The following is a 24,291-nucleotide window of genomic DNA, read 5'->3' as shown; positions in this document are numbered from 1 at the left end:
TCCCTGGCAGTGTTCAAGGGATGGGGCTGGGAGTAAGCTGCTCTAGTGGAAGGTGTTCCTGCCCATGGCAGGGGTTGGAACTGGAGGAGCTTTAAGGTTCCTTCCAGCCCAAACCAATTTGGGATTCTCATGGATCATGCAGACTCTTAAATCTAACTCACCTTAACACAGAATTAAGAGTGGGGAAGTGTGCTCTGTTACAGGGCACCAACAGCAGCGAGCTGTGTGAGGAGGGTTAATCCCAAGGACAGCTGGGCTGGAGCTGTACCTCTGAAGACAAGGGACAGCTCTAGGGGGAAGGACTGGGGCATTTTGTGCTGGTATTGGGTGGAGAGAGCCTGGCTGGTTTCTGCAGGCATCACTGCAGACTGTGCTTGTAGTGCTCTTGGGAGAGCCAAGGTAATTGGAGCAGATTCGTGGATGCGGGGTGAGTTGATCCTGTAGCATCAAATAACTTCCCCAAATCCGGTAGTAACACATGCACTTGATTTGCAAAGATTGATGTGGCGTTAAAGGGATTGTGTTGGATGTAACGTCGTTTGGAGATTTAGTGGTCCCTGGGGCATGGGGAAAAAAGTCTGTTAGGGCTTTTTAAAATGTATTTTAAACCAAGTATGATGCTTCAGTAAATGAGAATGTGTGGGAGACCACGATAAGGACTTCCTCTGCCACTCAAATCTGCTTCGCTTTGACTAGGGAGCAGTTCACTCCTTGAACACAGCTTTCCTTGAGCGCAGCTAATGGTGAAGCCTAGGAATGCCACTTGCTAGGAGTAAAGGAGCGATGGACTTGGAGGAGGAGTGTGCAGAGCTGCAAGTGCTGTTCTTTGAAAGCCTCCTGATAACGTCCTCCTTTTCCTCCTCTTGCAGGTGTGCCATTATCCACGCAGTGGGGCCCTCAAGGCTATTTCTACCCCATCCAGATTGCACAGTACGGGTTGAGTCACTACAGTAAGAACCTGACGGAGAAACCCCCTCACGTGGAGGTGTATGAAACAGCCGAAGAGAAGGACAGAGCCAGCAGGTCTGCGGAGTGGACGGTGCCCAAAGGCTGCTCCCTGTCCACAGTGTCTGACAGAGCCAAGTTCACCAGTGTCAAGCAGTTCATCGCTCCAGGTGGGTTACCCCCAGCGTGGCAGCAAAGCCTTTTAATTTGCACAGACGGTGCATGGGGAGCTTTAGGTACATGGGATTAATGTGTGTTCACTTACCCTCCGTGACTCCTCATCCTTAAGAGCTCACCTGAGAACGTCACCTCATTTCTGTATCTCTGGACTTCGTCTTTTCTTCTCTTTCCTCCCCATCACTGCTTCTCCCAGCACTACTTTAATGAACCACTGGGTGGATGCACACAGGGAGGGCAGCGAGGAGCTGCAGTCACGTTTCCTGAGCCTTTCAGCTCCTGCCTCAAAATAGCAGCAACAAAAGAAGGAGAAAAAGAGGAACCAGTTGTGCAGGCTGGGAAATAGCACTGACGTGTGATAAGCAGATGTTGACAGAGGAGAGATAAGGTCTATTTTCAGCCTGGAGCCAGCTCAGCACATGGAGCTCTCCTGTTGGACCTGGCATCACTCTCTTCACTGGGATGCAACTAACATTGCAGAATGTGAGGTCTTGGTTCTGCTTAACCCAAGTTGCCTTAAACAAGGCAACAAGAGGTTGCAGCTGCCCTCATGGTGTGTAGGTATTTGCAGAGGGCTGGGGGGGGGAATGGGGACGATGTGGGGCTGAACACAGGCACTCCCCATCCCCTGCAGCCGTGCGAGATGCATTGTGTCACCATCTCTTCTATTCACCATGTGCTGTTTCATACTTAGCAGGGAAATTCACTATTTCATGCGAGTTTCCTTTGTGCTAGGAGAGGCTCATTAATAAGCACGGATTGTGTTTTTCCTCAATCAATAGCCATTAGAATTAATGAGTCCATTACTTAAAAAGACAATGAAGTAATTTTCACTTGGCACCTTAGGCCTGGGTCTCCAGGGAAAGAGCTGTCGAACACTCTCGTGTCTTTGTAGTAGATAAATACAGGGAGAGGGAAGGCTAAAAGATCTCTTATGTATTCTCTCTTCATCCTTTATTGATGGCAGAGTAATCTGTGGGGCTCGAAGGCCATGGTCTGCATCCACTCGTCTTAGATGGCCTTAAGTAAGGGATTTGCAGGCGCTCAAGGCAGTGCAAACAACAGGCAGCCTTTCATTCCCCTTCGCTTCTGAAAACTCTGTTTTTTTCCCTCCTCTCTATTATAATTCCCTTCGTTATCACACAAGCATTTATTTACAGGGAACCATGAAACTTACTTGACAGGAATTGTGAGTGGGGGCTGTTTTAATTAGATTCTTCATAGGAGCACGATGCGTAGCAAAGCGCTTGGTTTCTCCTCCCAAAGCAGATGCTGATCTCCAGAGCTCAAAGGAATGAAGCTTTTGCTTTAAAAGACTCAAAAATATGACTCTGGGTCAAACCGATGGGTGCTGTACAGAAGGGAAACAATTGCTTTGCGTGGGAGAGTTTTACCCTATGGAAAGCTGTTAAATGAAGATGCCCGTCTTTAAGTGTTCATCATCCCTCTGTGCCTTCAAAGCTACAGGGTTTGCACACAGCCTCACAAGCTAATTAGCCCTTTGATCTGCAAGTATAGAGGCTTTTGGGGGGAGAAGTTGATTTTTCCATTCTAAAACCTAGCCTGCAAGAGAACACTGGGTTTTATTCTGTGGCATTGCCTGGGAGCTTTACCTAGATTTATATATTTTTTAATTAAACTGAGTTTTGCCAATGCAGAGGTTAATAAATACTTTGGCATCGGTCTTTCCATATTATGTTCTTCCTTTCCCACATTAAACTGATCAGTTTTTGGAACTGTGAGGTTGGGAAAGAAGAAAGTTGCACTGATGTGCCCCATAAGTCTGGCTCTGCCTGTCCTGTGTCCTGCCAGCTGCAGGCAGCAGTAAGAACCCCCCCATTTCCCTTACCCTGTATCTTCTGGTGTCCTTTACGCTCCTCCATCAATCAGGTACCAGAAGCATCTGCTAAAGCCATCGATGGAGCCCCTGGCACTTCTGCTCTGCAGCCAAGTGCTGCCGCGCGTTAATGTAAGATGCAAACGAGTCGGCCTTTGCTCATGGATTCACTTTATGCTTAATTAAATAATACATGAATGTGCACAGAAAGAGTGATTGAATTATTGATGGGCTGCCCTAAAAGCTTTTGGATCCTGCCTGGTAAGAGGGGTTGCCTCTGGAAGCCGCACTTCAGAGCTTAAATGCTTAGGAGAAATGAGTGCTGTACCACTGAACAAGGCTCTCCTGGTTTGTTTTGCAGACAGTACCGAGGGGATATCTCTGCAGCTTGGGAACACCCGAGATTTTATCATTTCCTTTGATCTCAAATTCATCACAAACGGCAGCGTTTCCGTGGTGCTCGAGACAACGGAGAAGAACCAGCTCTTCACCGTGCACTACGTCTCCAACAACCAGCTCATCGCCTTTAAGGACCGAGACATCTACTACGGCATCGGCCCCAGGACTAGCTGGAGCACCCTCACCAGAGACCTGGTGACCGACCTGCGCAAAGGCGTCGGGCTCTCCAACACGAAAGCTGTGAAGCAGACCAAAATCATGCCCAAGAGGGTGGTGAGGCTGGTGGCAAAGGGAAGAGGCTTCCTCGACAACGTCACCATCTCGGCCACTGCTCACATGGCGGCTTTTTTCGCTGCCAGCAACTGGCTGCTGAGGAACCAGGACGAGAGGGGTGGCTGGCCCATCATGGTGACGAGGAAGCTGGGGGAAGGCTTTAAGTCCTTGGACCCGGGCTGGTACTCGGCCATGGCACAAGGACAGGCCATCTCGACGCTGGTGCGGGCGTACCTGCTGACGAAGGACCACGCGTTCCTCAGCTCGGCTCTGCGCGCCACGGCGCCGTACAAGCTGCCATCGGAGCAGCGCGGGGTCAAAGCTGTCTTCATGAACAGGCACGACTGGTACGAGGAGTACCCGACCTCCCCCAGCTCCTTCGTGCTCAATGGCTTCATGTACTCCTTAATCGGGCTCTATGACTTGAAAGAAACGGCTGGGGAGAAGCTGGGGAAGGAGGCGCGGGTCCTCTACGAGCGGGGCATGGAGTCCCTCAAGGCCATGCTTCCCCTCTACGACACCGGGTCAGGGACCATCTACGACCTTCGGCACTTCATGCTCGGCACCGCTCCCAACCTGGCCCGCTGGGACTATCACACCACCCACATCAACCAGCTCCAGCTCCTCAGCACCATTGACGAGTCGCCCATCTTCAAGGAGTTCGTCAAGCGGTGGAAGAGCTACCTGCGAGGCGGGCGAGCAAAGCACAACTAGAGCTCACAACCAAACCCCTGGGTCCTGCTGCCTCCCGGCGCCGCAGTGTCCGAGGTGGCATCCCGATTGTTTTTTTTTTATGGACCGTTTCAAAGAAGTGATCCTTAAAACTGATCTCGGGAAATCATTGCATTCCAGTGTGAAAACATTTGGGTCTGACGGATTCGGAAGCTTCAGCCTGTCCTCAGTGCTCCACGGCGAAAGCATCGGCACGAAGCAAAGCCCTTCTGTGCTCCTGAGTTTGGGGATGGGTTTTGGTTGGGGTTTTCTTTTCCTTTTACTAGGAAGACGTTTGTGGAAGCCATACAGGTCTCTGAAGCCCAGCACTTGCCTGAAGCGTTAGTCCATGGCCTCTTAAAATGGAGTTATCTGTGTCTATGTTGGAGCAGGGCATGTGGTGTAACGCCGTCGATGTGCATTAACTTATAGCGTGGGTGGTGGTCAGTGTATCTTTTTAAAGGCGTTTTTTTAATGCAGGTCCTATTCTTGGGGTGAAAATAGCCATTATTATGGTTTCCCCCCCCAGTTCTCTGTGTGGAGGTCCTGTAGCTGAATGGTTTCTACACAGACGTGGGGACAGCAGCCGCTCAACCAGCGTGCCAGGCTTCGGAGTCCCGTCACGTAAGCACAACCCGGTGGGACTGCACAAAGCCTTGCAACCACGCCACCCCCTTTTGTAAAGCCAAACTCGCCATCACCCATCAGGTTTGCCGGTGGCACCTCCGCCTGGGTACCTGGGATCTCTCAGCGTGGTGCCCCATGGTTTGTGCTGTGGTTTTTAGTTACGCCTGAGAGGCTCCTCTGAGCTTTGGCAAGTTCATTCTTTGGGAGGCTTGAATTGGCTGGTGTGATGTGGAGCTCGCTGAGGAGCGTACCGGAAGCTCGGTTGGAACGAATGAAGGGTTTCCTATGGTGGTTTTCATTTTTAACCTGCTTGAGGTTCAGAATCGAGCATTTTAAAGAAGGAAAATCACCCCAGAGGGCTTTCCAGCTCCACTTGTGCTTTAATACCAAGTTTCACCTCTGCGTACTGTCTTACTCATGGTGTAAGGCATCGCTGCATCTCCAGCGGTGGCTTTGGGGTGTGCTTTGTCTTTGTGGCTCTGCCAGGCGAGCAAGGGGGACCCGTGCAATAACCCAATACACGCATCCAAACCCAAATGCTTCCACCATCCTATGGCAATGCAGAAGAAACCAGGAGCTTGCTTTTTCCTGGTTACCAGCCTTTGACACCCACCGTTCCTCTGCCTTCTCGGCGGGCAGTGTCCTGGTTGATCCTGTTACATGTTGTACATGTAGGTGGGGGTTAAGCTGAAGATGCTCACGCTGAGGATGAAGCTCATTCGCATCCCCAGGAGGCTGGGCACGAGGACAATAGGCATCGCGATTTCTTTTTCCTTGTTTTTTGATGCTTTCTCTGTTTCTCGCAGACGCGTTTCATTACTTGATCTTTGCAAATGCATGCTGTGATCGTGTCAGTTCATTGGAGGAGTGGATCTCACAGGAGAAGTTTCAATACCAAAGGTAGCAGAGGTGAATTTGTTACGTCCACGTGAATACACACACGCGCGCGCACGCACACACACGAACCCCAGAATGTGCTTCCTTGACAAACACATCTTGCTCCTGCACGTTTCCTCCTTCTGTTGCCCATTTTGGCTTTGGAGGATCTCGAGAGACTCTTTGGGTACTGCTCAAGAGATGGTTTTGGTGCCTTATGGAGGCCATCACTTCCTTGTTCTGTTGTTTCAATGAATACCAGTTGGAAGATTGCAGTGTTGCTCTCTTACGGTGTGGGTCAGCCTGGCCCCTGTTGGATGGGTGAGCTCAAAAGCATGGGTTGGCCGTGCCAACACCATCGTGTTGTCAAAGCACCTTATCCTTAACACCTCCGTTGCGTTTCTGTCGGCCTTAGCACTTGTGTACCACAAAGCAACCACCACCAGAGGTTGCAGCACCCAAGAGAGGTAGCGTGGGCTTTCTCCTGTTACTGCTTTTAGTTCAGTTGTGCAGTGGAAGAGGATGCTTGGACATCGGTGCCCATAATTTCATCAAATTCACTTAATTTGGGGGTTTTTTTCTTTGTTTTCAGGCTCAAACTGACAAAGCCCTTGGGGATTAAGCCCTGTTTAGTCTTTCCCTGGGGTTCAGTGTACATAGACTTCATTGGAAGCGTGGGTATGTGCAACCCAGTGACACACAAGCACAAGTGTACAAGTGTGGCAGTGCTCTTTCCCTCATTGTGCAAGACATTCACTGAAAGCTGCTATTTTCATTCACCTTGTAACTGTCCCTTTAGTTTTTTCTACGTTTCCTTTTTTACATGTGGGGTATCCACCATGTGTTAAATATGCAATAAATTGTTTACAGGATGCTCTTGTGAAGGGTAGTCCTTTGTAAAGCTGTACAGACTTTGCAGGTTAAGCACAATGTGCACACGTTAGTTTTATATACAGCCAGACATGACTTTTTGCAGCGGGAAAGGTTCTACTATGTTTATATACGAAGTAAATGGCTCAACGTTTGTTTGTGCTTCATGTAAAGCTGCTTTATAAGACTGTAAAATAAACTTTTTTATCTTAAGACGGACACAGGGAGTCTTGGTTCTTCCCCTCGGTACCTGCTGCGCTATGCATGGTCACAGGTGAGCCCCCAGGAGCTGCTGTCTTACTGGGAGGGAGGTGGCTCCTTTTAGAGCATCCCAGAAGGGTTTTATTGCAATGAAGATGGAAACAGGGGTTTCAAGAGGGAAAGAGTTTGGTGACTTGAGGTGCCTGCAGGAAACCTGGGGAGGAGCTTTGGGCAAGGGCCTGTAGGGCCAGGCCAAGGGGAATGGCTTGAACCTGCCCGAGGGGAGGCTGAGCTGAGCTCTTAGGCAGAAGCTCTTCCCTGGGAGGGTGCTGAGGCGCTGGCACAGGGTGCCCAGAGAAGCTGTGGCTGCCCCATCCCTGGCAGTGCTCAAGGCCAGGTTGGACACAGGGGCTTGGAGCAAGCTGCTGCAGTGGAAGGGGTCCCTGCCCGTGGCAGGGGTTGGGGCTGGAGGAGCTTTAAGGTCCCTTCAACCCAAACCAGGCTGGGGTTCTCTGATTTCTCCTGAATTCATCTCACTTTGAGTTTCTGCAATATTTAATGTGTATATATAATATATATTCAATAAATATATTTATATAATATGTATTAATATCTATTAATATATATTTAATATCTATATACAAATACCACTTTATAACTGACTAAAAACATCCAAACAAAGCCGAGAGGCTGAGGTTGCCTTTAACATGCACGAAGGGCACTGCTCTCAATTCCTATTTTCAGTGAACAACATGCAATTCCTATCAAGATTTCCCCCAAAATATTGGGATCGAGGTCACCTCTGCCTCAGCCACCCCATGCCTGAAGCGATGCTTCCCACCTTGATGCAGAAGGTGGTCAATGGGAAGCTGGCTGTAAATGGGACCAGGACGCCACCTTTGACTTGGCCAGGGATGATTTTGCCTCCGGATCAGCTCCCAGCTGCTTGGGTGAAAATCCCCATTTTCAGTTATTTAGCAGTTAAGTTAAAGATGTGTGTGTTGGAAGTAGAAGCGGATTGGGATCCGTTGTCTTGGTGATGGATTGCAATGCTTGCTGCTCAGTTTGTGGTGCAAGGAGATACATTTCCCATCTGCCTGGAGTGACTGATAACTCCCGTGCATGCCGTGCACCCCCTTGAATGCTAAACACCCTCTTCTGTACCCTCATCTCCCCCAGGCCCAGCAGGAGCTGTTTAAATGCCAAGTGCTCCCTGTCTCAGCCTGTTAACCGAGGTGGAGGTTTGCAATGGTGCAGTGCAAATGTTGAAAGACAACGTGGAAGCCGGGTCTTCAGGACATCAATGCTCTAAGAGCATCTCTCAGAGGAGCTCGGAGCATGCCCAGGATGGAGCATCTCGTGCCATGGTAATAGCCACCCTGTCTGTGCTCAGTGCAGGTCTCTCTGCACTCACCAGGACAGATGGGTCCTGTGCATCTCCTGCATCCACCCATGGGGCAGAGGGGTTGCTGCTCCTTTTGACGCGTCACCGCTTTGGACCAGGGAGCTGGTGGCTTCCTGTGCTGTGAATGCATCCCAGCAAGGTGATGTCTTCTGGTGTGGGAAGAAACGAGTCTTGGCTTGGCCTTGAGCACTTGTGGTTCTGCTCTTGCCCTTGCCGTGGTACCAGGTTGTGCTCTTGGTGGTGGTGAAGAGGAGGTGTCTCTGATGTTGGTCTGGTTCGGGTTTCCCTCCAAAGCAAGGCTGAACTAATGTTGTTTTCTGGTGGGCAGCTCCTTTACCTGCTGTAAATGGAATGTAAATGATGTCAGTGGGGCACAGACACGTTCCCTGGGCCCAGGGTGCCTCTTTGAGAGTGAGACCTTGTCCGGACCTTTCTGAGGGTGAAAAAAGGCTTCGAGGATGCTCAGGAGGGAGCTTGTGGCCTCTTGAGGCTGAGGATGCTGCGAGGACTTGGGGCTGCTCATCCCATGGCAGTGCCATGAGGGACCCCATCCTGCTCCCCCCACCGCTCCCGTATCCAGTATTCCAGCCAGGAAGCATCTGTGAGGTCTTATTTCTGCAGAGCCCATTACTGGGAAGGGAAAACAAAAAGCAAATCCAAATGGCACCGCTCAGGTGGGGAATACAAACCCCTTAAGGGGATCATAAAGAAGCCTTTTGACTGCAATCCCATCCTTATCCCAAGTCCTCCCAGGGCTTGGCTGGATCCTATTAAATGCCTCAGTATTCCACTGTAGCTTTTTGTTTTCCCTGGGCTGTGCTGGATCAAATGCCAGCAGGAGCAGCGGGTGGTAAAAGCCACTTCCCTCTGGGATGGGAAACGGGAATGCCTGTGGGTGCTTAACCCGGGATGAGCTGCTTAGAGGGATTAAATACTGACACTGAGTGGTGCTGGTTGTGATGCACGGGCTTGTGCGGAGCCATGCGCATGCAGGGCGGCGCCTGATGAGGATGAGGCGGGGAGGAAGCACTTCCCAAAGGTAGGTTTACACTGGGAGCTGGGTTCCTGCACTGAGGGTGCTGGGGGTGATGTTCCCTGTGGAATCCCAGTGTGCCAGCGAGGGTTTGGCACCTCCTCAGCACCCACTTCCCTCCCCATTGGCTTTCCAGAGCTGCTTCTCCACCCTGCATCGTCCCTGCTGCCAAACCCCGGAACGTGGTGGTACCGTCAGCGCTGGCACCTTCCCCATCTCGTGCCCCATAAGCAGAACCTGTCGGTGCACTCAGTCTGTGATTAAAAGGATTCATTAAGGCAGCTGGAGCCAGGAATGTCGCAGGAGCTGGGATGTGCCAGCAGCCGGGACCGGCTCCATGTGGGACCGAGGGTCCTGGGGATGTGCTGGGGGTGGGGGATTTTGGCCGGATTCTGCTTTATCCATGAGGCTGGGCCACCTCTGTGCTCCTCACATCGTTTTCCAGATGTGGGGGTATCCGCCGGGAGGGGAGGAAATGCTGGAGCAGAGCTGGAGCTGCTCCATGGTCCCTTCCCAGGCAGGACGGGGCTTGGAGCAAGCCGCTCCAGTGGAAGGGGTCCCTGCCCGTGGCAGGGGTTGCAGCTGGATGGGCTTTCAGGTCCCTTCCAACCCGAAGCATCCCATGGCTCTATCCTAGGGGATCAGTGCAGCCAGAAGGAGCCTGCCCTCCCTTCCTCACAGGGGGCAGCTCCTCAGGGCAGCCGCGCTCATCCCTGCCCTCCTGGGCTGGTTCCCCAGTGCGGAGCCACCACCTCCCCTCCATGGCCCCATCCATGGGCGTCCCCCGGCAGGCTCGGGAGGTGCGGCGGGAGCAGCAGTTGATGTTTAACCGAGCCCTTACCCTGCAGGTTTAATTGGGCTCCTTTAGCTCCTCACCGCGTTCTCCATGCTGGGTGCAAGCATCACCCCCAACCCCACGTGTCCGGCTCCCGCGGCGCAGCTCATGGAAGTCACGGAACCAACCGGCTTGGAAAAGAGCTCCATCAGAGCCAACCCTTACCGCAGCCCTGCCAAGGCCACCCCTGCCCCATGGCACTGAGGCCTCATCTCCTGGGTGTGAGCCCTTGCAGGGCCGGTGCCTGCAGCCCTGCCCTGGGCAGCCCGTTCCAATGCGTGCCCAGCACCCATGGGGTGCCCGTGGAGGACAAAGGCTCCCACTGCACCCTCCGCTGCCCTTCAGCAGCGGCACCTTGGCAACGGGCATTGGCACAGCCACAGTGCAAACACCCTCAAGGGACAATCCCCAAGGTGACAGCCGCGGAACGGGAATGCGAGGGTTCATTGTGTGGATCCGGGTTGGGTTTTCCCAATGAAAGGGATTGAGCTGTCTGGAAAGGTGGGGGGCGTGCGCTGGGGCTGCTCGGAACGGAGCCAAGCAGCTCCTCCAGCCCTTGTGCCCATTGGCACCAAGCGGAGCCGAGCTCCTGTTGCGTGGAGCTGCAGAGCATCCATGGATGACCCTGGGCTGGCACAACGAGTTCCTAAGCCCCTGCCCTGGGGGGATGCGAACGCCGCCGTGAGCTGGCCACTGCGGCAGCCTCCGACACGGAGCAAGGGGCTCAATCCCACCCCGAGCATCCCTCCTGGTGGGGGCTGCACCCAGAAGGGGCTTGCGGATGCCCGGAGGCCGCTGTCCGATGGGCAGGCGGCAGGGGAGGGTTAACGCGCTCACACCAGGAGCTGCTCCGAGTTGTGATTAGAATGCAGGGCAGCGCTCGCCAGCCCGGATTCCAACTGCCCCCGTTGCTTCTCCCTGCGAGCAGCACATTCCGCTTGGCTCCGCTTCCGAGAGCTGCTGAATAAAACGGGAGCAGCCCCCGCGGCCCCGGCTCTGCCCCGCTCTTGTGCAACGCGTTACCAACGGCTGCGCTCGCACGGCGGGGAGGGGAAGGGCAAACGAGCTGGGTGGGCAAGCGGGGGACTTAAGCGGGCGCCTCCTGCTCCGTGGTACCCAAGGGGACCCCGTGGCTGGGCTCGTCCGTGCCTCCAGCCGGGAACGGGCGAGGGCTCGGCCGGAGCGTTTTAACTCCGTGTGTGGAGGCAGCTGAGCAGGGCTGGGGTGGCCGCGGGGCCTGCGCGGCGCAGGGCGCTCTGGAGTTAATGCCTTTCCCGGCCCTCTCCCACTTCCTCGCAGCCCGGCTCAAGCTGATCCCGAGCACGACCCGCGAGCGCTTGGCCGCGGCCGTTTCCGGTTTTGTTTTGTTGCCTTTTTCCTGTTCCACTCCGAGAGGAGCCAGGGTTCATTCGCTCCTCGTCGGGGAGCGCAGCCGGAGCCGCCGGCCTCGTCCTCCCCTGCTCCCGGGCTCACCCCACCGGGCGCCCGCAGAGCCTCCCTGCCCCGATCCCGCCCCGGTCCCGCCCCGATCCCGCTCGCTCCCGGGCCATGTGGAATGTGTTTGTACACAGATGAGTAATAAGAGTCGCGGGGAGCCAGCGCCAGGGATAAGGCAGCATCCGACCCAGCCCCGCGCCCGGCGGCGGGGCCGTAAGTACCGCCCGCTCCGCTGATCCCCCTCGCTCCTGCTGCTTCCCCTCGCTGCCGACGGGGTGCTCCCCCCTGGGGACGTGCTGGGGGCGATTCCTCACGTAGGGAAAGGCGGCGCTGGCGAGGAGCTGTGTGCGGCTGGGGCCGGGCTTTCTCGCTGCCCGCCGGCGGCTCGTGGCTGCGCCGGCTGCTCGCAGGTGATGGAAGTTGCACCCAGGAGCGTTTTGGGATCGGGATGAGGCGCTGGGAGCGAGGAGGAGGGAGGGCAAAGAGCTCAAACACGTGCCCGGGCCGCCCTGGGTCCGGACAGCCTCAAACCCACGCGTGAGCCGGGAGCCGCTCGTCCCGGCCCTGGGCAGACCCCGGCAGGCGCCCGCAGCGGCAGCAGCTCCCACAAAGCCTCTGTTGTTGCGCTGGGAGAGGTCTTGGCACGTCCCGGCCCGAGGGCTGCTCGCTCCCAGCCCTTCCCCTGCCCCGCCGTGAGGAGCAGTGAATCATTCCCTGCTCGGTGCGGGCCCGGCCGTTAAAAGTCACCGGCACGGGAGCGCTGCCATGGGCAGACTCTGCCCTGCGGCTGCGGGAAGCCGAGCCCGTGGAGGGGCAGCGATGGGGAGACCGGGGATGTGTCCCGGCTCCTCTCATCAGGGACACCACGGCCTTTAATGGTGACAGGAAACCTGGAGAGGGGCTTGGGACAAGGGCCTGGAGGGCCAGGCCAAGGGGAATGGCTTGAACCTGCCCGAGGGGAGACTGAGCTGAGCTCTTAGGCAGAAGCTCTTCCCTGGGAGGGTGCTGAGGCGCTGGCACAGGGTGCCCAGAGAAGCTGTGGCTGCCCCATCCCTGGCAGTGCTCAAGGCCAGGTTGGACACAGGGGCTTGGAGCAAGCTGCTCCAGTGGAAGGGGTCCCTGCCCGTGGCAGGGGTTGGGGCTGGAGGGGCTTTAAGGTCCCTTCAACCCAACCCAGGCTGGGATCGCGTGAGGATGAGGATGATGAGGATGGGGATGGGGGGGGCTGCCCGCAGCCGCCCCGCAGCCGTAGGCGCCGTTCGCAGAGGTCGCGGCTCTGACGTGGCCCCGTCCTCATCCCCCGCTGCCGCCGCCGCTGTGGAAGGGCTCGTCCGGAGGAGGCGGCCCCGCGGGTGCGCCCGGCCCCGGTGACTCAGAGCGCTCCGCACCTCCGCGGGCCGCACGCAGGCACCGGCCCCGGCGCGTCCGGTTGTGCCGAGCGCGGGGCTCGCTGCCAACCGGCGCTGCCACCGCAGGGGCAGGCAAAGGCAGAGCCGTGCGGGCTGCCCCTGCCTCTGGAGCCGGCGAACACCGACAGCAGCCCTCGCCCCCTGCCTCCATTCCCTGCCCTCGCCCCCTGCCTCCATTCCCTGCCCTCGCCCCCTGCCTCCATTCCCTGCCCTCGCTCCCTGCCTCCATTCCCTGCCCTCGCCCCCTGCCTCCATTCCCTGCCCTTGCTCCCTGCCTCCATTCCCTGCCCTCGCTCCCTGCCTCCATTCCCTGCCCTCGCTCCCTGCCTCCATTCCCTGCCCTCTCTCCCTGCCTCCATTCCCTGCCCTCGCTCCCTGCCCTCACTTCCTGCCCTCGCTCCCTGCCTCCATTCCCTGCCCTCGCCCCCTGCCTCCATTCCCTGCCCTCGCCCCCTGCCTCCATTCCCTGCCCTCGCTCCCTGCCTCCATTCCCTGCCCTCGCTCCCTGCCCTCACTTCCTGCCCTCGCTCCCTGCCTCCATTCCCTGCCCTCTCTCCCTGCCTCCATTCCCTGCCCTCTCTCCCTGCCTCCATTCCCTGCCCTCGCTCCCTGCCCTCACTTCCTGCCCTCACCCACTGCCTCCATTCCCTACCCTCTCTCCCTGCCTCCATTCCCTGCCCTCGCTCCCTGCCCTCACTCCCTGCCCTCACCCACTGCCTCCATTCCCTACCCTCGCTCCCTGCCTCCATTCCCTGCCCTCGCTCCCTGCCCTCACTCCCTGCCCTCACCCACTGCCTCCATTCCCTACCCTGACTCTCTACATTCATTCCTCACCCCCACTCCCTGCCCTCGCTCCCTCTGTCCCAAGGAAGCCCCAGCAGCATCCCCATCCCCATTCCGCCATGGGCAGGAAGAGCGCAGGGGCTGCAGGCTCCGCACTGGGCAGCTCACGCACAGTCCAGCAGGCACCGGCAGCGTCCCGGTTTAAGTCTAATCTTTAACCAAAGCGGCTCCAGCTTCGCCTTCGGTCGGGTTTTAGCCCCGCTGCCTCGTTAACCTTTCCCCTCCCGTAGCCGCCCCCAGCCGCCTCCCTCTCCCCGGGCAGCCCCATGCGGGAGCCTGCGGGGCTTTGCCCCTGTTTGCTCTGGAGCTGCGCGGACACGGAGGGCACGGGCAGGAGGAGGCAAAGGGTAACGGCAGGGCCTGGAAAGGGCAGCAAAGGGGCCGCGCTGGGACCGGCAGCAAGGGCCACGGGTGCTGGAGGGGGAACCGCGGCACGTCCCGGGGGGAAGGTGCGGGGTGGAGACAGGGAATCACCCAGGAGCAGCGGCCCGGGGGCTGAGGGGGCTCCTTCCCGTGGGGAGCCGGGAATGCTGTGCTGGGCAGGAGGGGGCAGGACATGGTCCTTATCCCACCTTTGTTCCACAGCCCCGAGGTGGAGGCACAGCGGGGAGAGGTGGCACCGCCATCAGCAGGTAAGAGATGGGAGATGTGGGGCTGGAGGGGCCGCACTGTGGTGATGGGATGTTCAATGGGGAGCTTCCCAGAGGGGACCTGCAGCCCCCAAACCCACGTCCAGGGCTTTCTGCGTGACCTCGAGGTGCTCCAGGATGTGGGTGCTGATGGGGTGATAACGGGGATTCCAGTCCCTCTGGGTGGTGGATATAGGGACATGCTGCCTCTTCTCCCCCTGCCCGTTTTGGATACAGGATGCCATCTCCTCTCCCCATGCCATGGGATCCCCGCAGGAAGCGGTGGGTTTGCAATCTTCCATTGGAACACAGCGCCACATCCCCATGGATGCTTGTCTCCCCCAGGCCACCCATCCTGAGCCCGGAGAGCATCACTTCAGCCATCCCCATCCCATCGCCTCCTCCATGGGGTGTGAGATGGGTCCAGGCAGGATGTGAGGCACCTCCAAGGCTCTCCACAGGGAAGCTGAGCCGAAAGCATCCCTCGGAGCTGGATCCTCAACCCACACGATGCTGAGCATCAAGTTACCCCGGCTGCTCAGCATCCACCAAGTGCCTAAGGTCAGAGAGGAGCTTTCCTTCCCCAAGCCTGAGGTTTGGGAGGGTTTTTGTTGGGGGGATAAGTGGGAGCAGTGTGTTCGGTGTCCATACCCCTTGGGAAGGGCTCAGTCCCTCCATAGGGGACCCAGCTCTGTCCTTGCATCCTTTCGGCACCCTTAAACCTTCTCCTCCAACTTCTCCCCCCTACTGTGCCCTGCAGGGGTACCAGGAGCAGGGCATCCTCTTTGGGTATCGCCCGCCCCGGAGCTCGGCAGCTGATTGCCTCCTCAGCGTCTTCCAGATGACGAATGAGACGCTCAACATCTGGACGCACTTCGTGCCTGCCTGGTGGGTACCATCCCCTGGGGCTTCGGCACCCATGGCAGGAGGGGGTGGGTCTCCGTGGTGAGACGAAGGAGCAGGGATGGGGACCCCGCGGGTGCGATGCTGTTCTCTGTCCCGTAGGTACTTTGTGTGGACCCTGGTGGGGCGGCTGCAGGGCCCAGGGGGCCGGGAGGACCCCAGTGCCTGGCCCCTCCTCGCCTACCTCCTGACCTGCTGCATCTACCCCTTGGCCTCCAGCTGCGCCCACACCTTCAGCACCATGTCCACCCGCACCCGGCACATCTGCTACTTCTTCGACTACGCTGCTCTCAGCATGTACAGCCTGGGTAAGGGTGGGTGGGCAGGCAGAGGTGTCCATGGGTGCTGGTCCCCGGGCGGCAGGAGCTGCAGCATCAGGCTGAACGCTGGGTGCTCAGGTGGCTCCTACCCATGGGACAAGCAGAGATGGAAGCTGGTTGTGCGCAGTGTCCGTTTCTCCTCTTCCTCCTCCCTGAATCCTGGTGCTTGGGCAGAGCCTTGGGTGACCTGGTCTAGTGGAAGGTGTCTCTGTCCGTGGCAGGGGGTTGGAACTGGATGACCTTCAGGTTCCTTTCCAACCCAAACCAGTCTGATTCCTCTATGATACCACTACAAATAGTAACTGGGGGCTGGGTTTCGTACTGGGCAGTCCTGGGATGGAGGCCTGGCTGTGGGACACTCTGCAGTCCTTGTAGTGAAGTGAATAAGGGTAAAAAAGCAGATTAAAGAGAAGCGCTGTCAGTGAAGTCAATGGCACCTCTCTGGGGACAAGCCCAGGGGAAGCAGCAGCAGCCACCAGGGTCTTCACCTGGCCCATGTGCCTCTGGTTCCCCATGGAAAAGCATCTGCAGGAGCTGGTTGTGGGAGCACCTCCTGATGCTCCCCTCGGCCGCCTTCGTTCATCCCTCCCTTCCCCGATGCCAAACCCAAGCTCAAGGGTTCGCTGCTGCTCCCATGAGGATGCTGAAGGTGCTGGTGGGACTGGATCTCACCGGATTCCTCCCGTGTTCCCAGGATCGGCCCTGGCGTACTCGGCGTACATCTTCCCAGCGGCGTGGGTCAACAGCACCTTCCACCACTGCTACGTGCCCATCGCCGTGTTCAACACTGTCGTCAGCACCAGCCTGTCCTGTTATTCCAGGTGAGCCGCTGCTCTGCCTCTGTGCTTGCTGCAGCATCGTCGCTAATGGGTACTATTGGTATGAAGATATGAAGATGTGGGTACTTCATCGGTATGAAGACAGGCTGAGGAAGTTGGGGCTGTTCAGCCTGGAGAAGAGAAGGCTGCGTGGAGACCTCAGAGCAGCCTTCCAGTACCTGAAGGGGGCCTATAGGGATGCTGGGCAGGGACTCTTCATCAGGGACTGCAGTGACAGGACAAGGGGTAACGGGTTCAAACTGAAACAGGGGAAGTTTAGATTGGATCTAAGGAGGAAATTCTTTCCTGTGAGGGTGGTGAGGCACTGGAATGGGTTGCCCAGGGAGGTTGTGAGTGCTCCATCCCTGGCAGTGTTCAAGGCCAGGTTGGATGAAGCCTTGGGTGGGATGGTTTAGTGTGAGGTGTCCCTGCCCATGGCAGGGGGGTTGGAACTGGATGATCTTGAGGTCCTTTCCAACCTGAACTGTGCTATGGTTCTATTCTAAGGGTTTCAGTTACGAAGATGAGCCTTGAGTTCAGGGAAGGGGGAAGAGGGGACTTTTGGGCTGGAAACGTGTTGCCTGTTGGCACTAGGAGAGTTCGATGCTCAAAAATGCAACAGCGGCTTTAATTTGTGGAGGTTTAGAAGGTCATTTCCTACGGTGTTGCCTGGCAGGAGAACAAGCGGCTGTGTGTCTGTATGTGTGTGAATGTGTGTCTGTGTGGCTGTATGTGTGTGTAGGTGTGTTTGTACATGTCTGTGTGTCTGTGTGTGTGTGTGTGTGTGTGTTTGTACATGTCTGTGTGTCTGTATGTGTGTGTAGGTGTGTTTGTACATGTCTGTGTGTCTGTATGTGTGTGTGGGTGTGTTTGTACATGTCTGTGTGTCTGTATGTGTGTGTGTGTGTGTTTGTACATGTCTGTATGTGTGTGTGTAGGTGTGTTTGTACATGTCTGTGTGTCTGTATGTGTGTGTAGGTGTGTTTGTACATGTCTGTGTGTCTGTGTGTGTGTGTGTGTGTGTGTTTGTACATGTCTGTATGTGTGTGTAGGTGTGTTTGTACATGTCTGTGTGTCTGTGTGTGTGCCGCAGGTTTGCAGGGGAGCCGCAGCCTTCTCGCAGCCGGTTGCATCATTCCCAAAGCACGAGCAGCTCCGTGTTTGTTCCTGGATGGCATTGGACAACTTAACTTGGCACAGCTCAAAGCCTGCCGTGCCGGCCGCCTGCAGTGCGTGCCTGCTAGCCCTCGGCCTGCCTGGGGCTCACTTCCTTCATGGGGAGCCCTCCCTGAAGGCTGTGTTTTTGGGGAGCACTCGCGTGTGGCCCTGCACCAACAGGCACTTTGCTGTGCGGGGTGCTCAGTCCCTGCTCCCAGGAGCGCTGGGAATCACTCGGCATCGCTCCTGCATCCATCCTGTGGGTTGGGGTGCCTCTGGCATGGGGCTGCTCCGTGTCCGTGGCTGCTCATCACAGCACCACGGAACCCCGGGGGTCTCTCCTCCTGGTCCTCTCCTTAGCACAGGGCTGTGTTTGGATGCTGCTGCTTTGGCAGGGATAAAGATGCTCCTATGCGCTGGCGAAGGCAGCAGGAGGAAATCGCACTGCAGGGTGGGATGCAGGGACACATCCCTCTGAGAGGGGGAGTGCTGAGCTCTCCATCTTCCTGCATATCCGGCTCATTTACGTGTCTGTTGAGTGCGAGGGGATTCTCTCACCTTCTGCTCTGTGGGTTACCCGCTGGAGTGGAAGATATGGTCCCATCCTTGGTATTACTGAGCAGAACTGCGAACTGGAGCGTTTCTCTTGGACCCCTCAGTGCACGAGGCCGGCCGGGGCTTGGTATTTTTTCTTTGTATTCCTCATTTCTTTCATTCTTTTTGTCTTTTTTCCCCTCTCTTATCTTTGTCTCGTGCGTCTCTGTTGTCTCATTAGATGGGCTTAGCAAACAAAGCTCACTGACCAGGGTACTTACCCCTTGAAAATAACACATAGGAAATAATGAGCGACTTGAGATCAGCCCCTGGTTAATTTGGATGGTTTAAAAGAACAAGTATTGCTCTGCAAATTGAACTGTCAGCATCCCCCCGCTACAGAACCGTGCGTACGGGTGTCCCCTTGGCCTGTCCCTACAGGCCCTTGTCCCAAGCCCCTCTCCAGGTTCCCTGCAGCCCCTTTAGGCACTGGAGCTGCTCTCAGGGCTCCCCTTCAGGAGCCTTCTCTTCTCCAGGCTGCCCCAGCCCAGCTCTCTCAGCCTGGCTCCAGAGCAGAGCTGCTCCAGCCCTCGCAGCACCAGCCTGGCACAAGAGGGGCTCTGGGCTCAAGTTGAAGCCGGGCCATGGGGAGCTGCTCCGGGAGCTGTGCAATGGGTGGCGGTGCTGGGAGGGACCTGCCTGGGCACAGCAATGCTGCCGGGGCTGCTCCGCAGCCGCTCCCTGGGCTGGGCTCTGCAGGCTGCCGGGGTCACCGGAGGGGAGAGGCAGGAGCAGGACACACGCGTGGCGGTGTCGGAATGATTCGTGCTCACACCATCGGCGCTGGGTTACCTGAACCGCCGAGCTCCTGCGCCAAGCGCAGCAGCAGAGCATCCTCAGCCTCTTCGGGTGCCCCACGAAGGTCAATGGGAATGCGTGGGGGGCTGCAGCGTTGGGATTTGGCAGGGACTTGCCATGGGGCATCTGAAGGAAGGCGCTGATCTGTTGATCTCATGGTCCTTTCCAATCCAAACCATTCTGTGATCCCCGTGCAAGCAGAGAAACCTGAGTGGGCTTTTCACGGTGAGAACAGAGCACACGTGGACTCTGGTACATCTCAAGCCATCTGCTGTGAAGAGAGCACTGCGCTGGGGTTATGGTGGCTCTGTCTGGGCAATGTCCTACACCTCATCACCGTGCTCTCCTGCAGAACAAATATTATTCCCTGCCCAGACATGCACTTTCCTCCCCATCTATGGTATGACTATAGCCAACAGGCTGCTGCTTCCATTAGAATGGTGATATCATTGAAAAGTAACTTGGTTAACTCATTTAGGTTGTGATTTCGGTAACTCTCTCTGTGCACCCTCTGCAATGGCAATCACCAAGCCTTGGTAAGGTGTAAAAGAGAAGGATGCCGTCCCATTTCATGCATTTCGGCCATGAGCTGTGATACAGCTTAACTAACAGGGATGAGCACAGCCCGAACGCAGCATTACCTACCAAGCCTTCCAAGCCAAGGCAGATGTTATTCTCCTTGATTGCTGGGCTCAGAAAGCTCGGATTCAAAACCAAGAGTGAAAACTCGGTTAAAAACCTGACACAGGGGAGATTTAGATCAGATATTAGGAAATAAATCTTCGCTCTGGTGTGGTCAGGCCCTGGCACAGGTTGTCCAGAGAAGCTGTGGCTTCTCAATCCTTCCTCCCTCAGCTCAAGGTTCAACATGAGCTGAGGGTGGTCTCAGCTATAACACCCTCAGTGCTGCCCTGGCTGAAATCACAGCGTTGATGGGAGGGTGACTGTGCAATGCCTGCACTGCGATCCCAGCAGTGGAATCCAGCCTAATCCGCAGTGCTGTGCCATGGCAATTACCTCCTCTGTTTCCCTCTAGGTTTCTGGAGGTGGAGCGGCCCGTGTTCAGCAAGGCTTTCCGCATCCTGGCCTTCGCGTACCCGTACCTCTTCGACAGCATCCCTCTCTTCTACAGGGTATGGTTCCCTGTGGTCGCAGCACCAGGATGGGTTGGGAGTATCAACTGCTGCATGTGAGCCTGGAAATACTTGGGAAAATATTCCTTTTTCAAAAGGAAAACAAACTCCGGCAGGAAAGGGACTGGGTTATTTTTTCCTGCACCTATTGACAGGCAGATTCCTTCCACTTCAAAGCGCCGTGCTCAGACTTTGCCCAGGCTGGAAAGTTACTGCCTCAGAAAGCTGCCAGTTTTCCAGTTCCTCAACTGGAGCAGGATGGGAATTTTGCTGCAATGAGGACCAGGGATGTGTGGGGCTGGGATTTACATGAAATAGAGGAGACGGCTGTTGTATTGAGCCCTGGGTCCTGCCCTGGTGTTGGGTAATGGGCAGCCAGAGGTGATGGGGGCTCAGGGAGCAGCTCCACCTCCTTTAACGTGTTGTTCTCCTCCCTTTGCATGGTCCCCCTGTGTGGATGCCTCTCTGCTGCTGCAGTTCTACCTGTGCACGGCAGAGAGCTGCACGGAGGCTGCCATCCCAGTCCATTATAAGCACACTGCTTTTGCCTTCCTCACTTGCTTCATCTTCGCCAGCCATCTGCCAGAGCGACTCGCACCAGGACACTTTGATTATATCGGTAAGTGCCAAAGGGTGGGTTGGAATTGTTTCCTCATTATTTGCAGGGAGAAAGCGCATTAATGCACGAGTGATGCCCAGAGGTTATAATTCATTCCCTGCTGGACATGCGATATGTGGTGTTACATACGAGATAGAGCAGTCCTGCCTCGGTAAAGCAGGAACAGCTCCAGAAACGTGCTGGTTCCACAATGGTTTAGAAGGTTTTGTGACCACAAAGCACTCATTTCTCATGCAAAACCCTTCGAGCTGGGGCATAGCACTGCTTCACAGCGTCAGGGCACTGCAGGAGCAGCCTCCAAGGAGACTGGATGGCAGTCCTGGGGTTTTCCCTCTTCCCCCCATCGTGCCATGCACAAGCACAGCGCCAGGAGTGCAGCAATGAGCTGCCCAAGGTGACTGAAGCCCTCAGTGAGTGCTTCTGGCTTTGCTGCAGGGCACAGCCACCAAGTTTTCCACGTCTGTGGGATCATCGGCACGCACTTCCAGATGGAAGCCATCACGATGGATATGGCTGAGCGGCACGACCGGCTCCTGCCCTCCTCGCTGCTTCCCTCCTCCCTGCAGACCCTTGCCTCGATGGGCATCTGCATGGCCATGAACCTGGCTGTCATCGGGCTCTGCTCCATGTCCCTGCGCTTCATGCCAGAGCCTCTGCAGAGAGAAAAGCCACACAAGCATTAGGCTTCGGGTCTAGATGGTGTTTATGCTGCTCCATGGGACAGGCCCCAAACAAGACGTGGATGGGTGAGGCGTTTCTTCACCTAAACTCTCTGAGAAAAGGTTTATTGAACGTTTTCTCAAGAGCAACCCACAATTGCACTGGTTTTGTACATATAGCTTCCAAGCTGGGGACAGATGATGAAATGCTCTTAATCAAGTTGCTGTTTTACCACAAGATGTATTTAAAATACTCATAACTTCTTCTCTCAAAGGGAAATAAGTGCTAATACTTCCCAAAGCAATAGGCATTCCCCAGGTCTGCCTTATGGAGCAATCAGGGAGGCAAGGGAATGTGAGCAATGCATCTGGTCACACAGATGTCCTTGTCATTGGTTTAAACCAAGAGCCAAGCCTCTTCAGTGAAGGCATGACCAATGGCTTTCCCTGGGGCTCCTTAACTAAGGTTTTCACCTTGAAAGTGGCATTATGTTGAGATTAAAACCTCAAACACCTGTGTTACACAGGCTTACACTAAACCCAAGTGCCTGACACATGTGGAATTGAGACCAGAGTTTGGTTACGTTTTAAATTCAGCTATTTTTAATCATGACCCAAAAAGAGTTATTCTAGGAGAACTCAGCATAGGAATTCCATTCTCCTCTAGAATGGCTTTATTTTGGGTCCAGTTCTGGTGCTCAGGTAAATCCTGGGGAATGAATGTCCATGGGGGAGCTGAGCTCCTGCCTGCAGCTGCTCGGTGGTTGATGGAGCCCCAAGCAGAGCATGGGGGGCACCGTCCTTCCCTCCTGGCACAGACACCTCCGTCCTGGTCATGGCTGGGCTCCTTCTCTACCCTCGTTTGTGGCATCAAACATGAGCTGAGCAAGAAGCAGGAGCCTGTGCAGTGTAACGCCATGAGCTGTGCCAGATGAAAGGCAGGATTTGGGGTGGCTGATGCATAGCTGGGGGGGGGTCAAACCCTGTCATTTTAAGGCATTTCCAGAGTTAGACCTCAGCTCACCCAGCATCAGCCCTGCGCTCTGCCTGTCCCTCCCGGCTCTCCCTGCTGCTGTGTCTGGATTTAGCAAGGAGAAGCAGAGTGCACGGAGAGAGCCTGGAGGTGCCAGCTCAGCTGGGCCGGAAGCTGTCACCTTGGATTTACCGACACTGCACACGAGGTACAGGAACGTGCGATGCAAAGCTGACTGCTGGGGAATAGGATCAAGCTCCTTGATAATCATACGGGTGTGACATTTGTTGCGTGTAGAATCACCTCTCTCAAGGTATAATTGATGCACTTTTGAGTGACAATACAATGGCTCATTACACCTACCACGGGACAAGGGAGTCTTTTTGAGAAATAGCTTTCTTTGGAAAGCTGACCAAGATTTCTATTAATATTTATAAGCACTGGAACGTAATTGTTTATTCTACAGTTTTATTGCATTAAAAGAGAAAACTAATATAACTCTCGCACTGACCTACACCAGCCTGATTTGTATAGCTGCATATAAAAGCTGCCTATGGAAATTACTCACTCCAGAGATAATTGCTTATGATTGCAAAGCTTATTCACTTGGTGTGACCGGGATGGAATCTGGCTCCGCGTGCGAGGCGTTATCAAAGAGGCTGTCCGATTTACATCAATCCTTGTGCCATTTTTCTTCGTTGTTTTACTTTTGGATTTGGGAAGTTCTCTCGTCCTCCTCAGGTGAAATTACTTGTAGGAAAAGGACATTAGAATACATTACACTGTATTTTCCATCACCGTTATCCCTCTGGATCCTGCAGCGCTTTGCAGGAACCCTTTGTCTGGCACATACTGGATGAGTGAATGTTTGCTCTTGACGCAGCCGGGTTTCTTCTGCAGTTGGAGATGGGCCTTCAAAAACCTATTGAATGTACTAAATTCTATTCACCGAAAGAAATAAAACCTGTGTCCGATTGTTACGAGTAGGTAATATAGGATATGTATTTATTGGAACATGTTCCATTGTGTGTCTGCACCCCATCCAGAGCAAATCCCAAGCAGAACTTGATGACCAGGCACAGCTTCTCTGGGCACCCTGTGCCAGCGCCTCAGCACCCTCCCAGGGAAGAGCTTCTGCCTAAGAGCTCAGCTCAGTCTCCCCTCGGGCAGGTTCAAGCCATTCCCCTTGGCCTGTCCCTACAGGCCCTTGTCCCAAGCCCCTCTCCAGGTTTCCCGTAGGTCCCTACAGCCCCATCTCATCAGCGTTAGGCTGCAGGGTGAGGCTGGTGTGATGGTGGGACTGCTCCTGCGGCGGTCGGGTCCCTTTGGCTGTTTGAATCCTTGATGTGTGCCCTGAGAACATTCAGAAACTCAAGTGTTTCAGTGTATTGTCCATCAGCGTTCGGAAGTGAAGCTCGGTGCAGAACGCTGCTCCTGCAAGTGCTCACAGTAAAGAACTGGAGCCAGCGTGGGGGCATTGCTTTGGATTTACTTTTCCCTTACGGGGGTAAAGGGGCTGAATTGAGTTAATTTGCCCTGACCCAGGCCTGTCTGTGGTTTAAGGGAGGCTGAGCTCAACGCACCGAAACCTTTAGAGCTGCTGCCCAGGGTTTAAACCCAAGCCACTTCATCCTCCCCCCCAGCCTCCCGTCTGAAGGGCACCAAGTGAGCGCTGCGATGGAGCCGTGCGGCCGGGTTTCTCACCTCCACCGTCCCGGCCTTGCTCCGCGGCCGAGCCCTTCCTGCAGGCCGGCACCGAACGGGCTCAGCTCCAGGCAGGCAGTGACCGCCGGCCCACATTGCCGACAC

The 24,291-nt window shown here is 55.6% G+C and overlaps 2 protein-coding genes across 11 annotated transcripts in view; both read left to right on the top strand.

Annotated features, from left to right (window-relative positions):
- The window catches only part of GLCE (glucuronic acid epimerase), a 44,638-nt gene extending 37,704 nt beyond the window's left edge, over window positions 1–6,934 (top strand). For all 7 annotated transcript variants that reach the window (XM_065688503.1, XM_065688497.1, XM_065688501.1 and 4 more), the window contains 2 exons: window positions 870–1,115; window positions 3,321–6,934. In XM_065688503.1, coding sequence (XP_065544575.1) covers window positions 870–1,115; window positions 3,321–4,345 — 1,271 coding nt within the window. In that variant the 3' untranslated portion in view covers window positions 4,346–6,934. The remainder of the gene's footprint in view (window positions 1–869; window positions 1,116–3,320) is intronic.
- A 4,596-nt stretch (window positions 6,935–11,530) lies between these two features.
- Window positions 11,531–23,473, top strand: PAQR5 (progestin and adipoQ receptor family member 5). 4 transcript variants are annotated; one of them, XM_065688065.1, is made up of 9 exons: window positions 11,531–11,839; window positions 14,464–14,510; window positions 14,853–15,068; window positions 15,268–15,395; window positions 15,513–15,718; window positions 16,425–16,551; window positions 20,135–20,231; window positions 20,709–20,850; window positions 21,286–23,473. In XM_065688065.1, the coding sequence occupies exons 3-9, from the start codon at window positions 15,018–15,020 to the stop codon at window positions 21,531–21,533; spliced, it is 999 nt and encodes a 332-aa protein (XP_065544137.1). In that variant the 5' UTR covers window positions 11,531–11,839; window positions 14,464–14,510; window positions 14,853–15,017; the 3' UTR covers window positions 21,534–23,473. The 4 variants fall into 4 exon arrangements, with proteins under 4 accessions (XP_065544137.1, XP_065544140.1, XP_065544141.1 ...); XM_065688068.1 differs by having other exon boundaries at window positions 11,531–12,036; XM_065688069.1 differs by lacking the exon at window positions 11,531–11,839 and adding an exon at window positions 12,852–14,225.
- The last annotated feature ends 818 nt before the right edge of the window (window positions 23,474–24,291 follow it).

The sequence above is a fragment of the Lathamus discolor genome, chromosome 8 (assembly GCF_037157495.1).
Source record: "Lathamus discolor isolate bLatDis1 chromosome 8, bLatDis1.hap1, whole genome shotgun sequence".
Classification (NCBI taxonomy): domain Eukaryota; kingdom Metazoa; phylum Chordata; class Aves; order Psittaciformes; family Psittacidae; genus Lathamus; species Lathamus discolor.
Note: the sequence above shows the minus strand (reverse complement) of the source record. Positions and strands in the feature narration are given on the sequence as shown.

Excerpts from the sequence above, each read along its gene's own strand:
- PAQR5 (XM_065688065.1), top strand. The coding sequence starts at position 15,018 with ATGCTGAGCATCAAGTTACCCCGGCTGCTCAGCATCCACCAAGTGCCT. Across the intron at positions 15,719-16,424 it reads TCTCAGCATGTACAGCCTGG|GATCGGCCCTGGCGTACTCG; the intron begins GTAAGGGTGGGT and ends CCGTGTTCCCAG. Across the intron at positions 20,851-21,285 it reads AGGACACTTTGATTATATCG|GGCACAGCCACCAAGTTTTC; the intron begins GTAAGTGCCAAA and ends GCTTTGCTGCAG.